A 15,514-nucleotide genomic window follows, 5' to 3' on the forward strand; every position below is an offset into this window, starting at 1 on the left:
TGTGTGTGTGTGTGTGTGTGTGTGTATGTCTTTGAACGTTGACAATAAGGTAACGATTGCTGTTGTTTCGGGAAGGAGATCAAGATGAATCGGCTGCGCTAGTCCCGCGGGGAGGAAGGGGGAGGAGAATAAAATGCCTTGCTCGCAACGATCCATCACTACGCGCAATCTTTTAACGTCTGAGCTAACACAGCAAAAAGCATCGACATTGGAAACTCCGTGCAAATGCGGGAAAACAAGAAATCTATAACGGGATTCGTGGGCCGGCGGTACTCATCTGCATAAACAGATCAACCCCCCTCACCCCACTACCACTGCCGGGATGAACGCACAACGCGGGTGTTATTGCCCGGTCAATAAAAACGCCTTGCGACGTCTCTATATATACGTGTGCTAGTGAGCGGTTACGCGCGAAAACAATCAGAGCCGATATGCAAATGAAGAACGTGACTGACTGACTGATTCATTGGTTTCATTTGCCTAAGTGATGGCGTCCTAGGGTTGTTGGATGTGCTACGTCTAACTCTGGATAAAAAAAAAGTCCGTAGATGTTATGTAGCGTTATCCATCAGTTTTAAGAGACGTCATAAACTACGCTCGTATACGATTTGGATAACGAATTTCTTATCCTGCTTCTTGCGTGTAGGCCGACATTGACGGCCAAAATGGAAGGGGTCTGATGAGTTAAAACACGTCATTAGAGCCGATGCGAATCTCATTTGCATTTTCGGGGCCATTTTGAAAATGACAAAAGGATTCGCGCGAATATTTGAATCGAGCAGTCATCAACGGAGGCACGATTTGAATAGACGAAATGGCTTGGCTGTCTTCTTTTTATAGTGCTTTTAATAGTCATCAAGAAATCCTTCTTTTTATTGTAGTTTACTTCAGAGTTTAATGTTTCACGTTGTAATCAGCGAACGCAATGAAATCAAACTCAGTTGCACGGAAATTACATCAAGGCATTTTTGCCACATTTTCGGCGATGACTTTGAAAGCCTCCCACGTCTCAATGCCCGACGGTATAATTTGACTGCAAATGGGGAAAAAAAAATTTTGATAAATAAAAAATTAGCGTTCTAAAAAAGATGATTTTATTGGACTAACTCTGGTGGAAGAAGAAATCCGTAGACGGGTCCTTTATCGCGCAACTCAATCGTGTATGAATAAGGAATGCCGGCCACACCCTTTGCCCAGTCATCACTCGGTCCGCTGTTAGGATCTGTTAATTAAATATTTCCGAATTTTTCTTAATAATCTGATTTCATAATTGATGAGAATAATTGTTTTGTTTTTTGTTTTGTTTTTACAGAGTAAAACTGTTCCAGAACCGATTTCGTATTGCGTGCCGTAAACTGCCGTCAAAGCCGCTACTGCCTCTGCTGCTAACGCGTACTACAAAGGTATTCATTTAAATAAATTTTTCTTTTTGATACGTATAATTATAATTATCGTATTTTAGGATTTTACCATTTGATCATAATCGTCTGGCAAGTCAGCCGTGTAACCCCAAGGAGTCAGCCAATACTACGCATCCATTCAATTAGTAAGGGACTCTGTTAATGATTTTAACGGGAAATATGTTGAACACTTACCTGACCATATGAATGGACAGTCATGTAAGATTTAGTTCGATGAGCTTCAGCCCAAATGGCATCACGGACCACCCTGGACTCCGCCTCTGAAAAGGCTTCGGGACCGTGATACATCTCGTTGCAAGGACTGTCGCTAGATCCACCTTCTGTTTACATCATCAACTTCAATCTGATTTTGTCCGGTATGGGTATTAACAAATGTTTAAAAACTTACCGTTCCAGTGGTAACCGAAATTACGATTTAGATCTGTGCCGACGCAAGTGGAGTTGACGTCGTCGTTGGGCCGCCTGTTCTTGCGCCACAGTCGAACCTGGCGGTAATGTAATCAAATGATGAAGTGTATCTTAACGATGTTTTCGTTTGGTTTTGGCTTAGAGTACGTTGGTGTGAGCAAACTCGTAGCCATCAGGGTTGATAAGTGGCATGAAGAACCAGTCGACGTCGTCGATATACTGTGGGTGAGCGGCGTAGTTCTCTACCAACTCTCGAATGATGTAAGTCACTCTGCGTTTCATGACGACAATTCGAAATCAACATTTCTTTTATGTTTTTAAATGGTATTGTTTGAAATTGAGTTGGACTTACGTGGCCGGCGCAATCCATTCGCGTGCATGGATACCTGCGTCGACAAAAATGGCATTCTTAGTTCCATCTCCTCCGCTGGAAATTTTCATCAAAATCATCTAAAATTCGGAAAAAGGTAGTTTTTCAATTTCAATGTCTTAATTTGAAGATTGTATTTGATTTCTTTACGTACTTCACGGCCTTCGTAACTTTGGCCAGCGCTGGATACGCTAACCAATTGCGGATATGTTGCCGCTAATTCGTAGGCGAATTCCACGATCTAATTTTCCCAAATTTTGTTTCAATTAAAATGCGTCCTTATTCTTTTTATAATTTAAACGTTTAAGGTACGTCATCGTAGCGGTAATAGTTATCCCACGTCAAATTGTAACGAGGTGAATGGGGTCCGAGTTTTGCCGATGTTTTTGGAAGATCGATGAGCCTAACAATTCACAATGTCATAATCCAATTGGTAAAACGAAAATGGAAACAACTTTTTATTTTCACGTACTGTTGGACGTTGCTAATTTTTACCCGGTATTCTATGTTGGATTTTGACAGGTACTCTGTCAAATGCTGAACTTCATCAGGAGCTGCCATGATGTCTGTTGGTGCATTGAAACCAATCCTATTCCAGAAATCGTACGATCCCGATTGCTCCAAGTCGATCAAGTCCTGCACTTGCTGGATAGTTTTAGCAGTCACCTCGTACACTTGGTAGCTAATTGAATCAATTTAATTATGCGCCAACTATCTAATTTTAGAAATTGTTTACGTTACCCATCGTATTGCTGAACAGCAGCGAAAATCGGACAGAAGATCGCGAATAAAATCACGAGTTTGTTCATGTTGCCAGCCGCTCACTTAGCAGTTGGAAGTCTGACGAATCGATGCCAGGTTTATTGTGTTCCATACTTTTATCTGGCACTCGTCAGTGGACGACATTATCTCGTGCAAACTGATACCTCTCAGTTTGTTTACCTTTTTTCTATATTATCAAAGGAGATACGGTGACGGAATTAGCATGATACCGGCACGAGGTAAACAAAAGTATCAAATTTATTTTAAATGTTTATTTATATTAGTCCCAAATTCTTTATGGTTTAGCAAAACAAAAGGCTAAAGAGCAATTCTTCTCTTTTTATCTGTGCGTTGCGTTTTTCATTCCATCAGGGCCACGGCTTCAGCAATTACTTTGAATGCCTCCCAAGTTTCAATCCCAGACGGTATAATTTGGCTATCAGAAAATGTAAGAGAAAAAAAAAATGTTTATTAATGGCAGTCATTATAGTTTTTTGTCAGATTTGAATGTCTGCTGGCATTGAACTTACTCGGGTGGAAGAAGGAAGCCGTAGACGGGCCCTTGATCGCGCAACTCAATTGTATAAGTATATGGTATTCCAGCTACCCCTTTAGCCCAGTCATCACTCGGTCCGCTGTTCGCGTCTGTAATCATGTTTGTACAATCAAATTCTCTGATATGTTGTGATCAATTCGTTTAACGTACAGAGTAAATTGGCTGAACTGCCAATGTCGTACACGGTTCCATAAACCGCAGTCAAAGCCGCAACAGCATCGGAGGCTAGCGCGTACTTTTAAGAGAATCAATTAGAAAATGAAGTCATTAAATACGGATTTTTATTACAGGATTAAGGACAATCAACACTCACCATTGCGTCGTAATCTGCAGGCAATTCAGTAGTCCATCCCCACGGAGTTAGCCAATGCTGGAACGTAAGAATTAACTTCAATTACCTTTGCCCTTTGTTTTTATCATAACAAGGGTCTTTGATATCTAAAAATTAATTCTTAATTCTTTTTGTTTAAAGGTAATAACCTGGCCATAAGAATGCACTGTCAAATAGGATTTGGTGCGATTCGCTTCAGCCAAAATAGCGTCACGTAGTGCGCGTGATTCCGGCTCGGTGAAAGGTTGGCCACCATTGTAAGTCGGTGCGCAAGTATTGTCGCTTGATCCTCCCTCTAATAGATTAACAACTCAATTTTTAATCGAATTTGAACGATGAAAATTCATGTTCAACTTACCATCAAAATGATAATCAAAATTGCGGTTGATATCCGTTCCAATGCAAGTTGTGTTGGTCTCATCGTGGATTCGTCGGTTCTTTCTCCACAGCCGATTCTGTTTAGACCAAACGCAACGACGTTTACAGTTCTATTTTTAGGAACGCGTTCAGGATAGTAAAGAGGTTTACGTCAGTGTGGGCGAATTCGTAACCATCTGGATTGACTAGAGGCATGAAGAACCAATCAACATCGTCGACGTATTGCGGATGAGCAGCGTAATTTTCAACCAACTCACGAATGATGTAAGTTACGCTATTTTAAACAAATCGGTTTGAAAGAACAATGACAATGCCAAGCTCCTCGATCTAATTAAGCTTACGTCGCTGGGGAGATCCATTCGCAAGCGTGAATTCCTATGTGGAAAGGTACAACTTGTATCAAAGTGTGTCATGATAGGTCGGGGAAAATATGCGTATACCTCCATCAACGAAAATGGCATTTTTGCTGCCTGAGCCTCCGCTGGATATTTTGATCAAGATCAACTGTAAATTGATTTTTGTCATGTTGAGGAAATTTAATTCCTACTATTTTAAAATTCTTAAATTTTTTACGTCTCGATCTTCGTAACTTTTACCGGCAACAGACACAGTTACCAGTTCCGGGTAAGAGGCACCGAGCGCGTATGCAAACTCCCGAATCTATGCGTATGTAAGATGGAAATGTTAACGACAATTTGTTAGCGAAAAATCATGCTCACGTCATCGTAGCGGTAATAATTATCCCATGTAAGATTGTAGCGTAGGGAAGACGATTTCCTCACTATTTCGTTACCCATAATATTGTTTTGCGCGTCGATTAACCTATTGAACGAAAATTGAAACATTTCTTGCCATCTTTGACATAGGAAAGCTGAAACGTTTTTTTTTTCTTCTGCGGCTTACTGTTGAACGTCATCAATTTTTATTCTATATTGTATGGAATTGCTGTTGAAAACGTCTAGCAATTGTTGAATTTGTTCTGGAGAAGACATGATGTCAGTTGGTTTGTTCAGTCGCACCGGGCTCCAAAAGTCAAACGATTCCGACATCTCTAAGTCAGATAAAGCTTGCGCCTGAACCACGTTCTTAGCAACAGCCTCGTAGACACGATAGCTTTTGGTTCAGTCAATTTAATTTATGTTAAAAAGTCAAAGTATAGTTAGGTTATAAGTAATATTGTACCCATGATATGGATAGGCCACACAAATTGGAATCAGACAAATCGCCCAAACCACTAGCTCCTTCATGATGATTCCTTGCTTAACTGTATCAGAACTTAAAGTATTGCTCAAGTTTGGCCACTGATCTTATCTCTATTTCTTTTTTCTTGTATCATTTCTATCGTATTGACCAGAGACTAATAGTCAACGATTGGTCTTTAGTATTACAGGTATCGCTTCACACGTTTTTGAAAATGCCCGCTGCTCCAACACCACCTAGTATCGCTTTTCTAATCTCACGAGGATGACATGTCAACATACAATGTGTTCTTCAGGCAGTTTAAAAATCATCAACTATGAAAGTTACCGGGTTTTACAAGAAGTTATAGCCGATATTGAAAATGTCTCTTTCGCTACTTCTTCATGCGATTCTGATTTATGGTTTGTAGGGTATAGTGGTTCCAAGCTACATATTCTGCCAGCACTTGATCCACAAAAAGCACAGGTAAAGTGTAAAAATATGTACAGTTTTGTTCCGCAATTGTTAGATATTACCATGTTTTTCTTTCCAACAGATTATTTCTTTTGAAGATAATACTATTTCTTCAACATACTTTTCATCTGAAGGAATATTTGTCACATTGGGAAATGATAGGATTGCCATTATCAGCCAAATGTAAGCTCGTAAAAAAGGTTAGTGGTGTGATTGTTGATAACTTGCATGTTCCGTTTATAGGGAACATCACTGGAAAAAAAAAGCACAACATGATTTTGACTTGAGGGAAAGAAAAATAATAGCTTGTTTCACAGTTGAAACTGGTCTAATTATTTTCATTCAGCATTCCAATCTTCTCATTATTGGATTTTCTGAAAATCCACCAGAATGGCAGCAAGTTGCTAGTATTGATTGCTTTGACACTCCAAACACAGTGTACATTTGTCAGTCATCCAAGGCAGCACCTGACTGCTACTTAATTGGAACCCAAGATGGCCATGTCTACCAACTGCAACTGAAACAAAGAAATTTGACTTTTTTATGTGATATTCAGCAACCCATAATATCTATTCAGAATGTGGATGATAAAACAGCACTAGTTGTAGGAAAGTATGGGAAAATTGCAAGGCTAACCGGCCCCACGAAAGAGGCTTTAATTTCTTTTTCACCTACGGCTGTTGAAAGCTGTTTCTATTCTGGACACCAGCTTTATTTAGTGGGATCTAATCAGCTGTATTCAATGGAAATCAAGCTTGCAAGTGATGGTCGGTTTTTGGAGGAAGCCATTTATTGCAAGGTCAAATTTGTCCGAGCCGTGCATTTACGAGGAGAAACAATATTCATCTTAACAGAAAATGGAACAATCTATCAATGCGGTCTCTTGTTTGGTTCCAACGAAGAAAAACCAAGCCGCCAACGTAATGGCGCGGAGTTAAAAGAAATTTTGCAAGAGATTCACAGCTGTGCCGATCGTGCTAAAACTTTGGGCACTATTAGGGATAGCGTACTTCTAGACGTTGCCCAGCTTTCCATAGCTTTGAACATGGTTAATCAAGACATCAGCGACCGTTTTCCAGTCATCGTTCATAGTTTCTCTGAACCCAAGTGCCCCCGAAACCAGCGTCTAATCTTTTCTGTTACCAACAAATCCGCATGGAATTTATCGTCTCGTTACTGGATTTTTCAGATCAGCGTCCATCGAGTCAATGAAAGTTCGCTTTTTTTCAGAGACGAGTGGAAAACGGGAGACACTCTAGAACTGGATCACCAGTTGGTTCTGCTGGAAGACATGTTGGAGGTTGCAGTAAAAATATCTCTGATATTCCGCCTTGTCGACCCCAACAAGATGAATGAGCCACCATCGATCGCTGTTTTCCCTTTATCAACCATTAAACTTTGCGCCCTGGATTTTTTAGAGCCAGCACTATCGGATGTGTTCGACGTGAAGAATAGCCATTCGGATGTGATTGGGTTCAGCCGTACTCAAATAAAAGGCTGCCCGTGGCCGATTTTATTGCAGCGGAGTTGGCATCGTGGCTTCGCCCAGCGAATCGGAGATCCTACCCCCGTGCAGATGGTTTTACGTTGTGGAACACATTTATTGCGCATGAACCTGAAGGAAGATGAAAATCACACAGACAAGATATGGATCCTCAGAATAGAAACTTCTAATTTCAAGCTTTTGCGCTTCTTGCGTAACCAAATTTTTCAGTTAATCGAAGGCCGTTATCCGCTGGTCAAGCCCGACTTTGTGAAAATTCCAAGCCATGTCCTCGCTAACCTCCAGGTTATTATAATTATTTTCTTTTTCTTCTTTAATTTTTAAGTGTTTGTGAACACTTTATGTATATGTTTAGCTTTAATTGCGCCTGATAGCCTTTAGAATCTTTCATCCTAAACGTGTGGCTAGGCTTTCTAGGAAAAAGAAAGCCTTGACCCGTTTATTAGCATATAGTTTTCCTGCGACCAATCAAATAGTTGTTATCTAAGCTCGTTACCCAGAATCTCTCCAATTTTGCAATGCATTCTTGGTTTTATATTCTGGGTTTCGACCTCTTTTTTTGTCACGTAAGAAAATTGTCTCGTCCTAAATCTGTTTCTTGATTTTACATGTTGCAAAACGTCCAGAATCTCAGAGGGAGAGTGAATTATCTTCAAAACCTTGGTAATTGGGATGAGTCGGATACTGAGCCTCTAATGGAAGAATTTCGTCTTCTTATGGCAAAACAACTTTCTCTCAGATGAACCAGACAGAGATGTTGTAATAAAAAAATTACAGTAACCACAAGGCGACTCAGTTTTCTCTTCACGGAACTCGGTGGACTTTAGGCCGCCATACGTTGTGCAACATGTCTACGTCTTTAGCTAGTTCCAATGTCTAAATTCCGACTCTCGCGGACCGATAAGTATGTCTATAACGGCTCAAATGCTTCTAGAAAAAACAAATTTTAATATTCCCTTATTTATCTTGGGATTGTAAATAACTTTGCGTTGTCTGAGCTGATGGCGCCTAAATTAAAGATTCCCTTCGCACTCTTGAAAGGGACGTGGGCTGGATGAATTCACATAGGCGATTCTCTGATCCTGAAGTCCCCGTAATGCTTAAACTCTACAGAACTGTGATGTACATTGTCATGTGAAATTTTAATCTGAAGAAATTACTTTTCTGTTGTTATACGCCGATCAATGATACGACAGTATCCGTTTCAGTCTAATCAGTAACACGTAGGCGTTTTCAGTACTTCAAGTAAATACTGCATTAAAAATTCAAGAAGCCATCAGTCGATATTTGTTGTATTATCTTACGAACGCACCCACTTGTTTTCCCTTATTTAAGCTCCTCCCTTATTGACGAATGTTGTTGTTGGGATGGGTTGGCGCTCTGTCTAGCAGTATTCGGTTCAGTTCATCTATATATCCAAGTTCTCTCTTTTACTCTCACTGTCGTTGCTTGAACGCCTACTCACCGCCGAAGATCGAGGATTTCTTTTGAATCCGTCATCCCAAGTTTCATTTGGCGGAATCATTGCCCTATATTCCGGCATCGGTAGTGCAAGAAATTAGCTCTGAGTGCTCTGACCTATCAGTGCACGTCAATACCCCGAGTCTCGAGAGGCCTGAAGAGGCCAAAGGGTGTCCAAACAAAGATAGTACTTACCATTACTTTGGTTTCAGTCTGACATCAGACTTCTATATCTTCAGTTGCTAAATTCAGTGTTCTATTAAAACTTTATGTCATGGCTAATAACTTATTGAGTGATGTGATTGATGATTACAGGAAGCGAGCACTGCTTGCTGCCTTTTCTTTCAAGGATTTGGTTTACCGACTCTTTGCCTTTCTACTTACCACTTCCTTCATTTTGTGGCTATCTGTATTCATTTATGTTACATTCTATTATTCATATGTTCCAGCCATTTCTCACATTAGACCAGTCCATTTGGAATTCAAGTAAGCCACAACTTTCATCAGTAAACTATCTATTTCTATGTATCTACATGTATACAAAGTTTAAAATAGTTTGCCTCTTTATAATTAACTAATTTTCTTTTGCATTGTACAGTTCTTGTCAGGAAACTGTTGGAATATGTTCAAATCCGTTCGCCAATGTTACACTCACGAATCAAAGACAACTGTTACAGAGCAATCAACCTTATAACATCATAATAGACCTTGAACTGCCAGAATCTGAAGCTAACAAAGAACTTGGAATGTTCATGGTGCAGGTAAGTTTGCTCAAACAGGTGAACTGTTAGATGTTTTCAAAAATTTCTATGTTGGTTTTAGCTTACACTAACAGGCAAGAATGGGAAGTTCATTGCCATGTCAAGAAGAAGTGCTATGCTCCGTTACAAGTCCTGGATACTGCATTTCCTTGGCACTGTAATGTTTTCTCCAGCCTTATTGGTTGGGCCCATGGAAGAGAAACAAATGCTTAAAGTTGAAATGTTTTCAGAATTTTTGGAAGCCCCGGTATGTATAGTATCATTGTTCGTGCATTTTAAACTATTTAAACCATTGATTGTTCTAATATGAAATTTTGTTATTTTCAGGATAATCCTGTTACAAATGTGAGGGTAGAGATCGAAAGTCGCTGGCTGCAATTGTATTCTGTCAAGTTACGAATTCAAGCCGAGTTCATGGGATTGCGCTATTTCATGTTCTATTGGCCAACTCTTTCTGCTACGATTGGTATATCGACCCATGTGGTTTTACTCTCATTTTTGGTCGGTTACGTTTGGTATCGACTTTTGAATCCAAACCAGGTGAGTCTTACTTTTCCTTTTTTACCAAACAATTGAAATACTAAATAATGTACTTTTTCCTGACCAGGTGGTTGTCCGCGTTGGCCTCAATCGCGCGACATCATCAGTAGCATTGACTACAGTTCCTAGCCAGCCTACGATTGCCACAGTCGAACCTCAACAGTCTGACGATGCCCAAAATAAAACGTTAGAACAGCGTAGAATGGAAGCAAGAGAGATACTGATGAAAGAGAAAAAACGGCAACTTACATCACCTGGCGTATTTACAGAACGTAATTTGATATCTCGTTTTACGCATATTGTAGCATATGCATAAAAAGACATGATGATTATTCGTTGGACCAACTGCGTAGGTGTTCGCAGCCGTTCTTTCAGTACAGTGCCAGCAATGGCGCGGAGCCCGTCATTTGGTAGCCCTCTCCGTATCCAGGAACTCACCCCAGCTCCCACACCGCCCATGATGGAAGAAAAAGAAGGTACCGTCAAACGAGTCACCTTTGAATAACGTGACTACCTTACTCGCTCGATAAGATTGCCCTCTAAATCCAGGTCCGATATTGAATAATCTTATCGTTCCTAGAAACTCTTTCATTAGGACGCGAATAATTTTTTGTTTTTATTTTATTCTTTGTATTAGTGTTTTCTGTTTTTTTCTAGATTAAGTTAATTTCAACTATTCGTTTGTAGATTATTCAAACGAAGGGCTAGTTATGAATGCGGAAACCTCACCGGAATTACGTCGTCGAATAATGACAGCTGCGGCAACCAAAGACCCCAATATAGAAGATACCTGCTAATGAACAGCATTCTCAAGTCTTCTATGATGGTACTTCAAATTAAAACGAGCTATCACAATTCACAAAATTAGGGGGAAAAAATTGGGAATTTGTTATCTAAAACTTTCTAGTTAAAAATGTCGTTCGTGACAATTAATTCTTCTCCTCCACTCTTCTCTCACCTCCACTATTATCTCGACTAGTCATGAACCACATGTCATATGGTGTAAAAATTGACCAAGTCTGCACCTGTCTTTTGAGTTTCTCGAGAGATTTGTTAAATTTTTTTTTCTTTTTTCTATAACTAGGTGAAATATATTTGTGTATTGCCTGTGACAAAACGGAACAGAAAAAAAGTTTAATCTAACTGATTACTGAAGAAGAAACGCTATTACAAAAAAAAAAAAATGTCCTTTTGGATACGAACGATGATCGCTTGCAAAAAACTGCTTTCCACGTAATCATTTCCACGAAATGAAAACAACAAAGTGAGAGTGAACTGAAGATACCGCATTTATGTACAAGAAAGGATGTCGGTCTAAATCCGATTGGTACGCGTTTCTTTTTATTAAGATGCAGAACTGTCCGATTGAATGTCGAGAATATGCTGAACCATAACACCGGCGTTATGGACAAACGAGAGCAGGTCGACGTCACCAGTCGAAGAGGATGTAGCGAGAGGTGAGCTATTGCCAGCATTAACACTTGGTACGGCAGGAGAACGCCGTGTCGTCCTAGGTTTAGGGGCGGCGGGATTACGTTGGCGAGAGACGATCTTAACTTGTTGGGACGACGCTGGTGGCGGTTGTTCGATCACCACGGTAGTCGTTCCATCTCCCGCTTCGGTTTCAGCTCCAACTTGGCTCTCGTCGAGGAAAATTACGTTATTTTGACCATCAACTGTCAGATGAACGAAGGAGCCCCACGTTTCTTCTGCAACAACTTCACATTGCTCCTCAACCACCTGTACGTGATTAAATCGACTCAGTTTTGGCTGGCAAAATGGTGAAAAATTTGTGATTATAATACCTGATCCTCTGAATTCGGAATACTTTCAACAACGACAGCGGCTGCAACTTCCTGTGATTCTACTACAACATCATGCTCGACTTCCATTACCTGAATCTGTTCATCATGAACTTCAGACGTGACAATCAGGCCATCATCGGGAATAGGGCTACCACTTCGACTCTCTCCGCCGCTACTTTCGGCACTGCTGTGCTCGTTTGGACTTGTTAGGCGCTGATACAACAGCCTAATCAGATCCTCCTGACGTTGCTGTTCAAAATTACCAGAGCCGTCCGGATCTGCCTTAGCTTTAGAACTTTTAGCCTTTGGTTCTGCTCTGGTTTTCACGATGACTTCCCCGCTAGTTTCTTTGGAAGTAGAGGCGCCTGAAGTACTCGGAATTCCAGCAGGCGCGTCTCCTGAGCGGCTCGAGCGGACTGGACGAGGTTTGCAGCGTACCTTGTTGAATTCTTCCTCGGGTAGGATGATAAGTCCTCCGGTAGAAGTGAGCAACTTACCATGGCGAGTCATCAAATGGCGTTTGTACGAATTGCGTGTACGGAAACGTTGCATGCAGTCGGAACATTCATAGGGGGCTTCGCCTGTATGCCGCCGACGATGCTCCTTGTAATGAGATGGATGACGGAACTGGCGATGACAATCTGGGCACGTGAACCGCGATAAGTTAGCATGAATCAGCATATGATAGTTGAGGCTATGCTGGCGGGTAAAGACGGCTCCACATCGTCGACATTCGTATGGCTTGATGCCTTTAACAATGCGATTCATCATTTCAGGGAACGCAAAGCAAAGAAAAAAAAATAGTTCAATGGATTTACCTGCATGGCTCCGATAATGCGATAATAGGGTTGTGGGAGCAGTAAATGTGCGAACGGGTGAGCAGATTTTGCAGTGAAGTGAATCAGCTCCGCTGCCGCGTTGTTGCTTTAGTTCACCAATATATTGCAAAGCAAGTTCGCGTTCGCCTGCAGACTGCGATACGAATTTGGGCTTGACTTTCGCACGCTTGCGCGCGATGTCCACCATATCCTTTTCTGGCACTTCACGCCCTTGACCACGTGCTCCTGACGCTTGTGCGGCGACCTACAAGTAAGCATATAATGACAACTATGCATTTTGGCAACATTCTGTATGTTTACCTGCTCTAAAAGATGTTCTTCGTCGTCTTCCAAGAAAATGCCAGGTTCCTCTACGGTTTCTTCAATCAATTCTCCATCTTCGTTCATGCAGACGAAAGTGAATTGGGCCTGCGTACCGGCTGGCGGTGTATCAGACACTACGGTTTTCTGGTGCCTCAGATCTTCTATGACGGGTAGTTCAGATGACTTCATCAAATAGAATTCGTTGGGATTGTAGCCAACTACCACTTCACTGCCCACACAAGGTAGCGGCTCCGTTGGTTTGTTCTTAACCACGAATTTGCTTTGTTTGGTCGTCTCCTCAAGCATAAAACTATGCAGAGGAATACCACTTGCCTGTTGCTGCACAATAACGATTAAAATTAGTCGCGAAATTTGTAAGTGAATGAAGCCATTAATTATTACCATTTGTCCACCGCGCTTCCTCTTTAGTTTCTCTTTCTCTTGAGCAGCAGCTGCAACCGATTGGGCGACTGCTTCCATTTGTTCGTCTTGAAGACCTGACGTGTCCTCCGTGGAACTGACCACTACCGCCTTAGTTTTTTTGTTGATACGGTAGATGTTGTAGTCATGATCAGGTAATGATGTCGCGTTAGTTGTTGAAGAGCCTGCAATTGGTTCCTCTGAAGTCACTACCACCTCTTCTGCTACTTCTCCGTACTCCTGGTCTAAATCGCTGTCGGGAGACAAGTCAGCCTAAACAGAAATATATAATAATATACGCCTGAAGATCTACGCAGAAAACCAAAAATTACTTGGATAGCGCGGAAACGAGCTTCATCAACGGCTCGATATTTGTCGTGATACAGTTTTAACCATTTTTCTTTCACGGTTACTTCTTCAGGGGCTACTTCAATACCAGCCATTAGAGAAGCATTCATATTTTCTTCTTCGCCTTCCGCAAACGTGCCGGCTGAACGGCGTTTTCTCTTGCCTCCTGAATTATCTTTCTTTGTAGGTGACGAATCGTCTTTGCTTGCTTTGCTTTGGCGTGGGGATTTGGCTTGAGGTGATGACTGACTCGTCTTCTTCAAAGGCCCCCTTGTTGTTTTAGTCATCGCAGCAGTCTGAGGTGGTGGCGGCGCCGTTTTCTTTGATGGCGCTTGAAGCTTAATTTTCATAGTTTTCTCTTTAGGTTTCCTGACAGGAGATATCCTAGTAGTTTCCTTGACCACTGCTGGGATTTTTTTGGTCTTGGACGCAACCGGGGTGGCAGTAAAGCGGAAGCCAGCCGACTCGCGAGCTTTCCTCATCAAATCCCGGACGTGCTCTGATAGATGTTTTTGCATTTCCTACCATTAAAAAGTCAGTTAAAAGATCATGTAACAAAAAAACCTGTCCCATTTCTCATTACCTGTCTAGCTTTCATTTCACTCCCAAAACTACTAGAAGTAAACTGGCACCTTTGAAGCAGGTGGCAGGAGTAGGAAAATGTCCTACGAATCTCATCAGAATCCATGAGAGAAAATAGATCCACCAATTGCTTCTCAGTTAGCAACTGAAGTTGGGCCAAGGACAATTTGTTGGCATCAGTAGTTTCTTGTTCAGGTTCTGGTCTCCCTTCAGTCATCTGCTTACGAGGTCTACCCCTCGGGTTACGGGTTTTTCTAGCCAGTGAATCATTATGTAGAGTTGCTGAAGCAACTTCTGCCAACATATTTAGCAGTCCACTGTCAGCATGGCAGCTATCGTCATCTCTCGACTCTTGAGGGGTCTTGCCTTCATTGTCATCTTCACAGCTTTCCATTTCCACTTTAATGTTGTAGTCCAGCTTATGTGACATTAAATAAGCTCTATTGCACCCTTCATTAGCTTTTAGTGAGGGACCTAAAAACAGATGTTGTTATTTGTTAGTCTGCAAAAGAAGGTGAACTGTTGATAGAAAACACCAATTAATAATATCTAGGCTTCTTGTCAATATTGTTTTCCCATCTAAAATAAGATTCAAATCTTCACAAATTTCTCTACAACTTTCAGATATCAAATGATATTTCTATTCAGTTAAGCCTTTCCCAGTACAATTCATTTACATGCAATGAAAACAGTAGAAACGATAGCAGAAAGGCGTCGTTAGTACTGTATACGAAGTTTTCGCGCCGCTTGGCTAAAATGGCAGCCGACGCGGCACACAAGGCAGACGATTTACGTCCTGACGGCGGCATTGTCCGTCAACTCTACTCAATTTTCAACGATTCTCCAAGAAATTGTTTAACAATGTTAGCTAAAAATACCTTAAATCTTATCACAAATGCACTACAAATCTAAACAGCCTGAAGTGCTGTCAAGAAAATTTCAGTTATGTTAAGAAAAAGTCCTAGTACTGAAAATGCTCTACCTCGCTCATTCCGTTTTGATGAAAAAAGCGTCTACTAGAATACCAGACTTCTTTGCGTTGCGACCCCCTTTGAGAAGGTTTTGTTGGTTG

The 15,514-nt window shown here is 41.2% G+C and overlaps 5 protein-coding genes across 7 annotated transcripts; 2 read left to right on the forward strand and 3 right to left on the reverse strand.

Annotated features, from left to right (window-relative positions):
- Positions 1-867: 867 nt before the first annotated feature.
- On the reverse strand, positions 868-3,077 carry LOC130687740 (carboxypeptidase B-like). The gene is made up of 12 exons (XM_057510923.2): positions 2,941-3,077; positions 2,672-2,881; positions 2,512-2,602; positions 2,354-2,440; positions 2,182-2,279; positions 1,977-2,100; positions 1,810-1,906; positions 1,596-1,741; positions 1,471-1,527; positions 1,311-1,395; positions 1,108-1,222; positions 868-1,033 (listed from the first exon to the last, which is right to left on the reverse strand). The coding sequence occupies exons 1-12, from the start codon at positions 3,006-3,008 to the stop codon at positions 958-960; spliced, it is 1,254 nt and encodes a 417-aa protein (XP_057366906.1). The 5' UTR covers positions 3,009-3,077; the 3' UTR covers positions 868-957.
- Positions 3,078-3,218: 141 nt separating this feature from the next.
- LOC130687739 (carboxypeptidase B-like) lies at positions 3,219-5,511 on the reverse strand. The gene is made up of 13 exons (XM_057510922.2): positions 5,409-5,511; positions 5,130-5,339; positions 4,946-5,048; positions 4,800-4,886; positions 4,667-4,730; positions 4,568-4,601; positions 4,377-4,500; positions 4,207-4,303; positions 3,998-4,143; positions 3,831-3,887; positions 3,668-3,752; positions 3,492-3,606; positions 3,219-3,397 (listed from the first exon to the last, which is right to left on the reverse strand). Exons 1-13 carry the CDS (start codon positions 5,471-5,473, stop codon positions 3,322-3,324), a joined length of 1,263 nt encoding a protein of 420 aa, XP_057366905.1. The 5' UTR covers positions 5,474-5,511; the 3' UTR covers positions 3,219-3,321.
- A 102-nt stretch (positions 5,512-5,613) lies between these two features.
- Positions 5,614-8,179, forward strand: LOC130687733 (uncharacterized). The gene is made up of 4 exons (XM_057510913.2): positions 5,614-5,891; positions 5,962-6,062; positions 6,123-7,668; positions 8,010-8,179. The coding sequence occupies exons 1-4, from the start codon at positions 5,691-5,693 to the stop codon at positions 8,124-8,126; spliced, it is 1,965 nt and encodes a 654-aa protein (XP_057366896.1). The 5' UTR covers positions 5,614-5,690; the 3' UTR covers positions 8,127-8,179.
- A 358-nt stretch (positions 8,180-8,537) lies between these two features.
- LOC130687742 (seipin-like) lies at positions 8,538-11,333 on the forward strand. The gene is made up of 8 exons (XM_057510927.2): positions 8,538-9,330; positions 9,443-9,605; positions 9,667-9,852; positions 9,933-10,145; positions 10,213-10,417; positions 10,499-10,621; positions 10,833-10,971; positions 11,230-11,333. The coding sequence occupies exons 1-7, from the start codon at positions 9,119-9,121 to the stop codon at positions 10,940-10,942; spliced, it is 1,212 nt and encodes a 403-aa protein (XP_057366910.1). The 5' UTR covers positions 8,538-9,118; the 3' UTR covers positions 10,943-10,971; positions 11,230-11,333.
- Positions 11,231-15,492, reverse strand: LOC130687763 (zinc finger and BTB domain-containing protein 17-like). Of its 3 annotated transcripts, none has more exons than XM_059494877.1 (8): positions 15,425-15,492; positions 14,444-14,916; positions 13,845-14,381; positions 13,495-13,785; positions 13,090-13,431; positions 12,769-13,033; positions 11,951-12,699; positions 11,231-11,885 (listed from the first exon to the last, which is right to left on the reverse strand). In XM_059494877.1, exons 2-8 carry the CDS (start codon positions 14,870-14,872, stop codon positions 11,490-11,492), a joined length of 3,009 nt encoding a protein of 1,002 aa, XP_059350860.1. In that variant the 5' UTR covers positions 14,873-14,916; positions 15,425-15,492; the 3' UTR covers positions 11,231-11,489. The 3 variants fall into 3 exon arrangements, with proteins under 3 accessions (XP_059350860.1, XP_059350861.1, XP_057366934.1); XM_059494878.1 differs by having other exon boundaries at positions 15,321-15,439; XM_057510951.2 differs by lacking the exon at positions 15,425-15,492 and adding an exon at positions 15,167-15,266.
- Positions 15,493-15,514: the final 22 nt, after the last annotated feature.

The sequence above is a fragment of the Daphnia carinata genome, chromosome 4 (assembly GCF_022539665.2).
Source record: "Daphnia carinata strain CSIRO-1 chromosome 4, CSIRO_AGI_Dcar_HiC_V3, whole genome shotgun sequence".
NCBI classification, from domain to species: Eukaryota; Metazoa; Arthropoda; class Branchiopoda; order Diplostraca; family Daphniidae; genus Daphnia; species Daphnia carinata.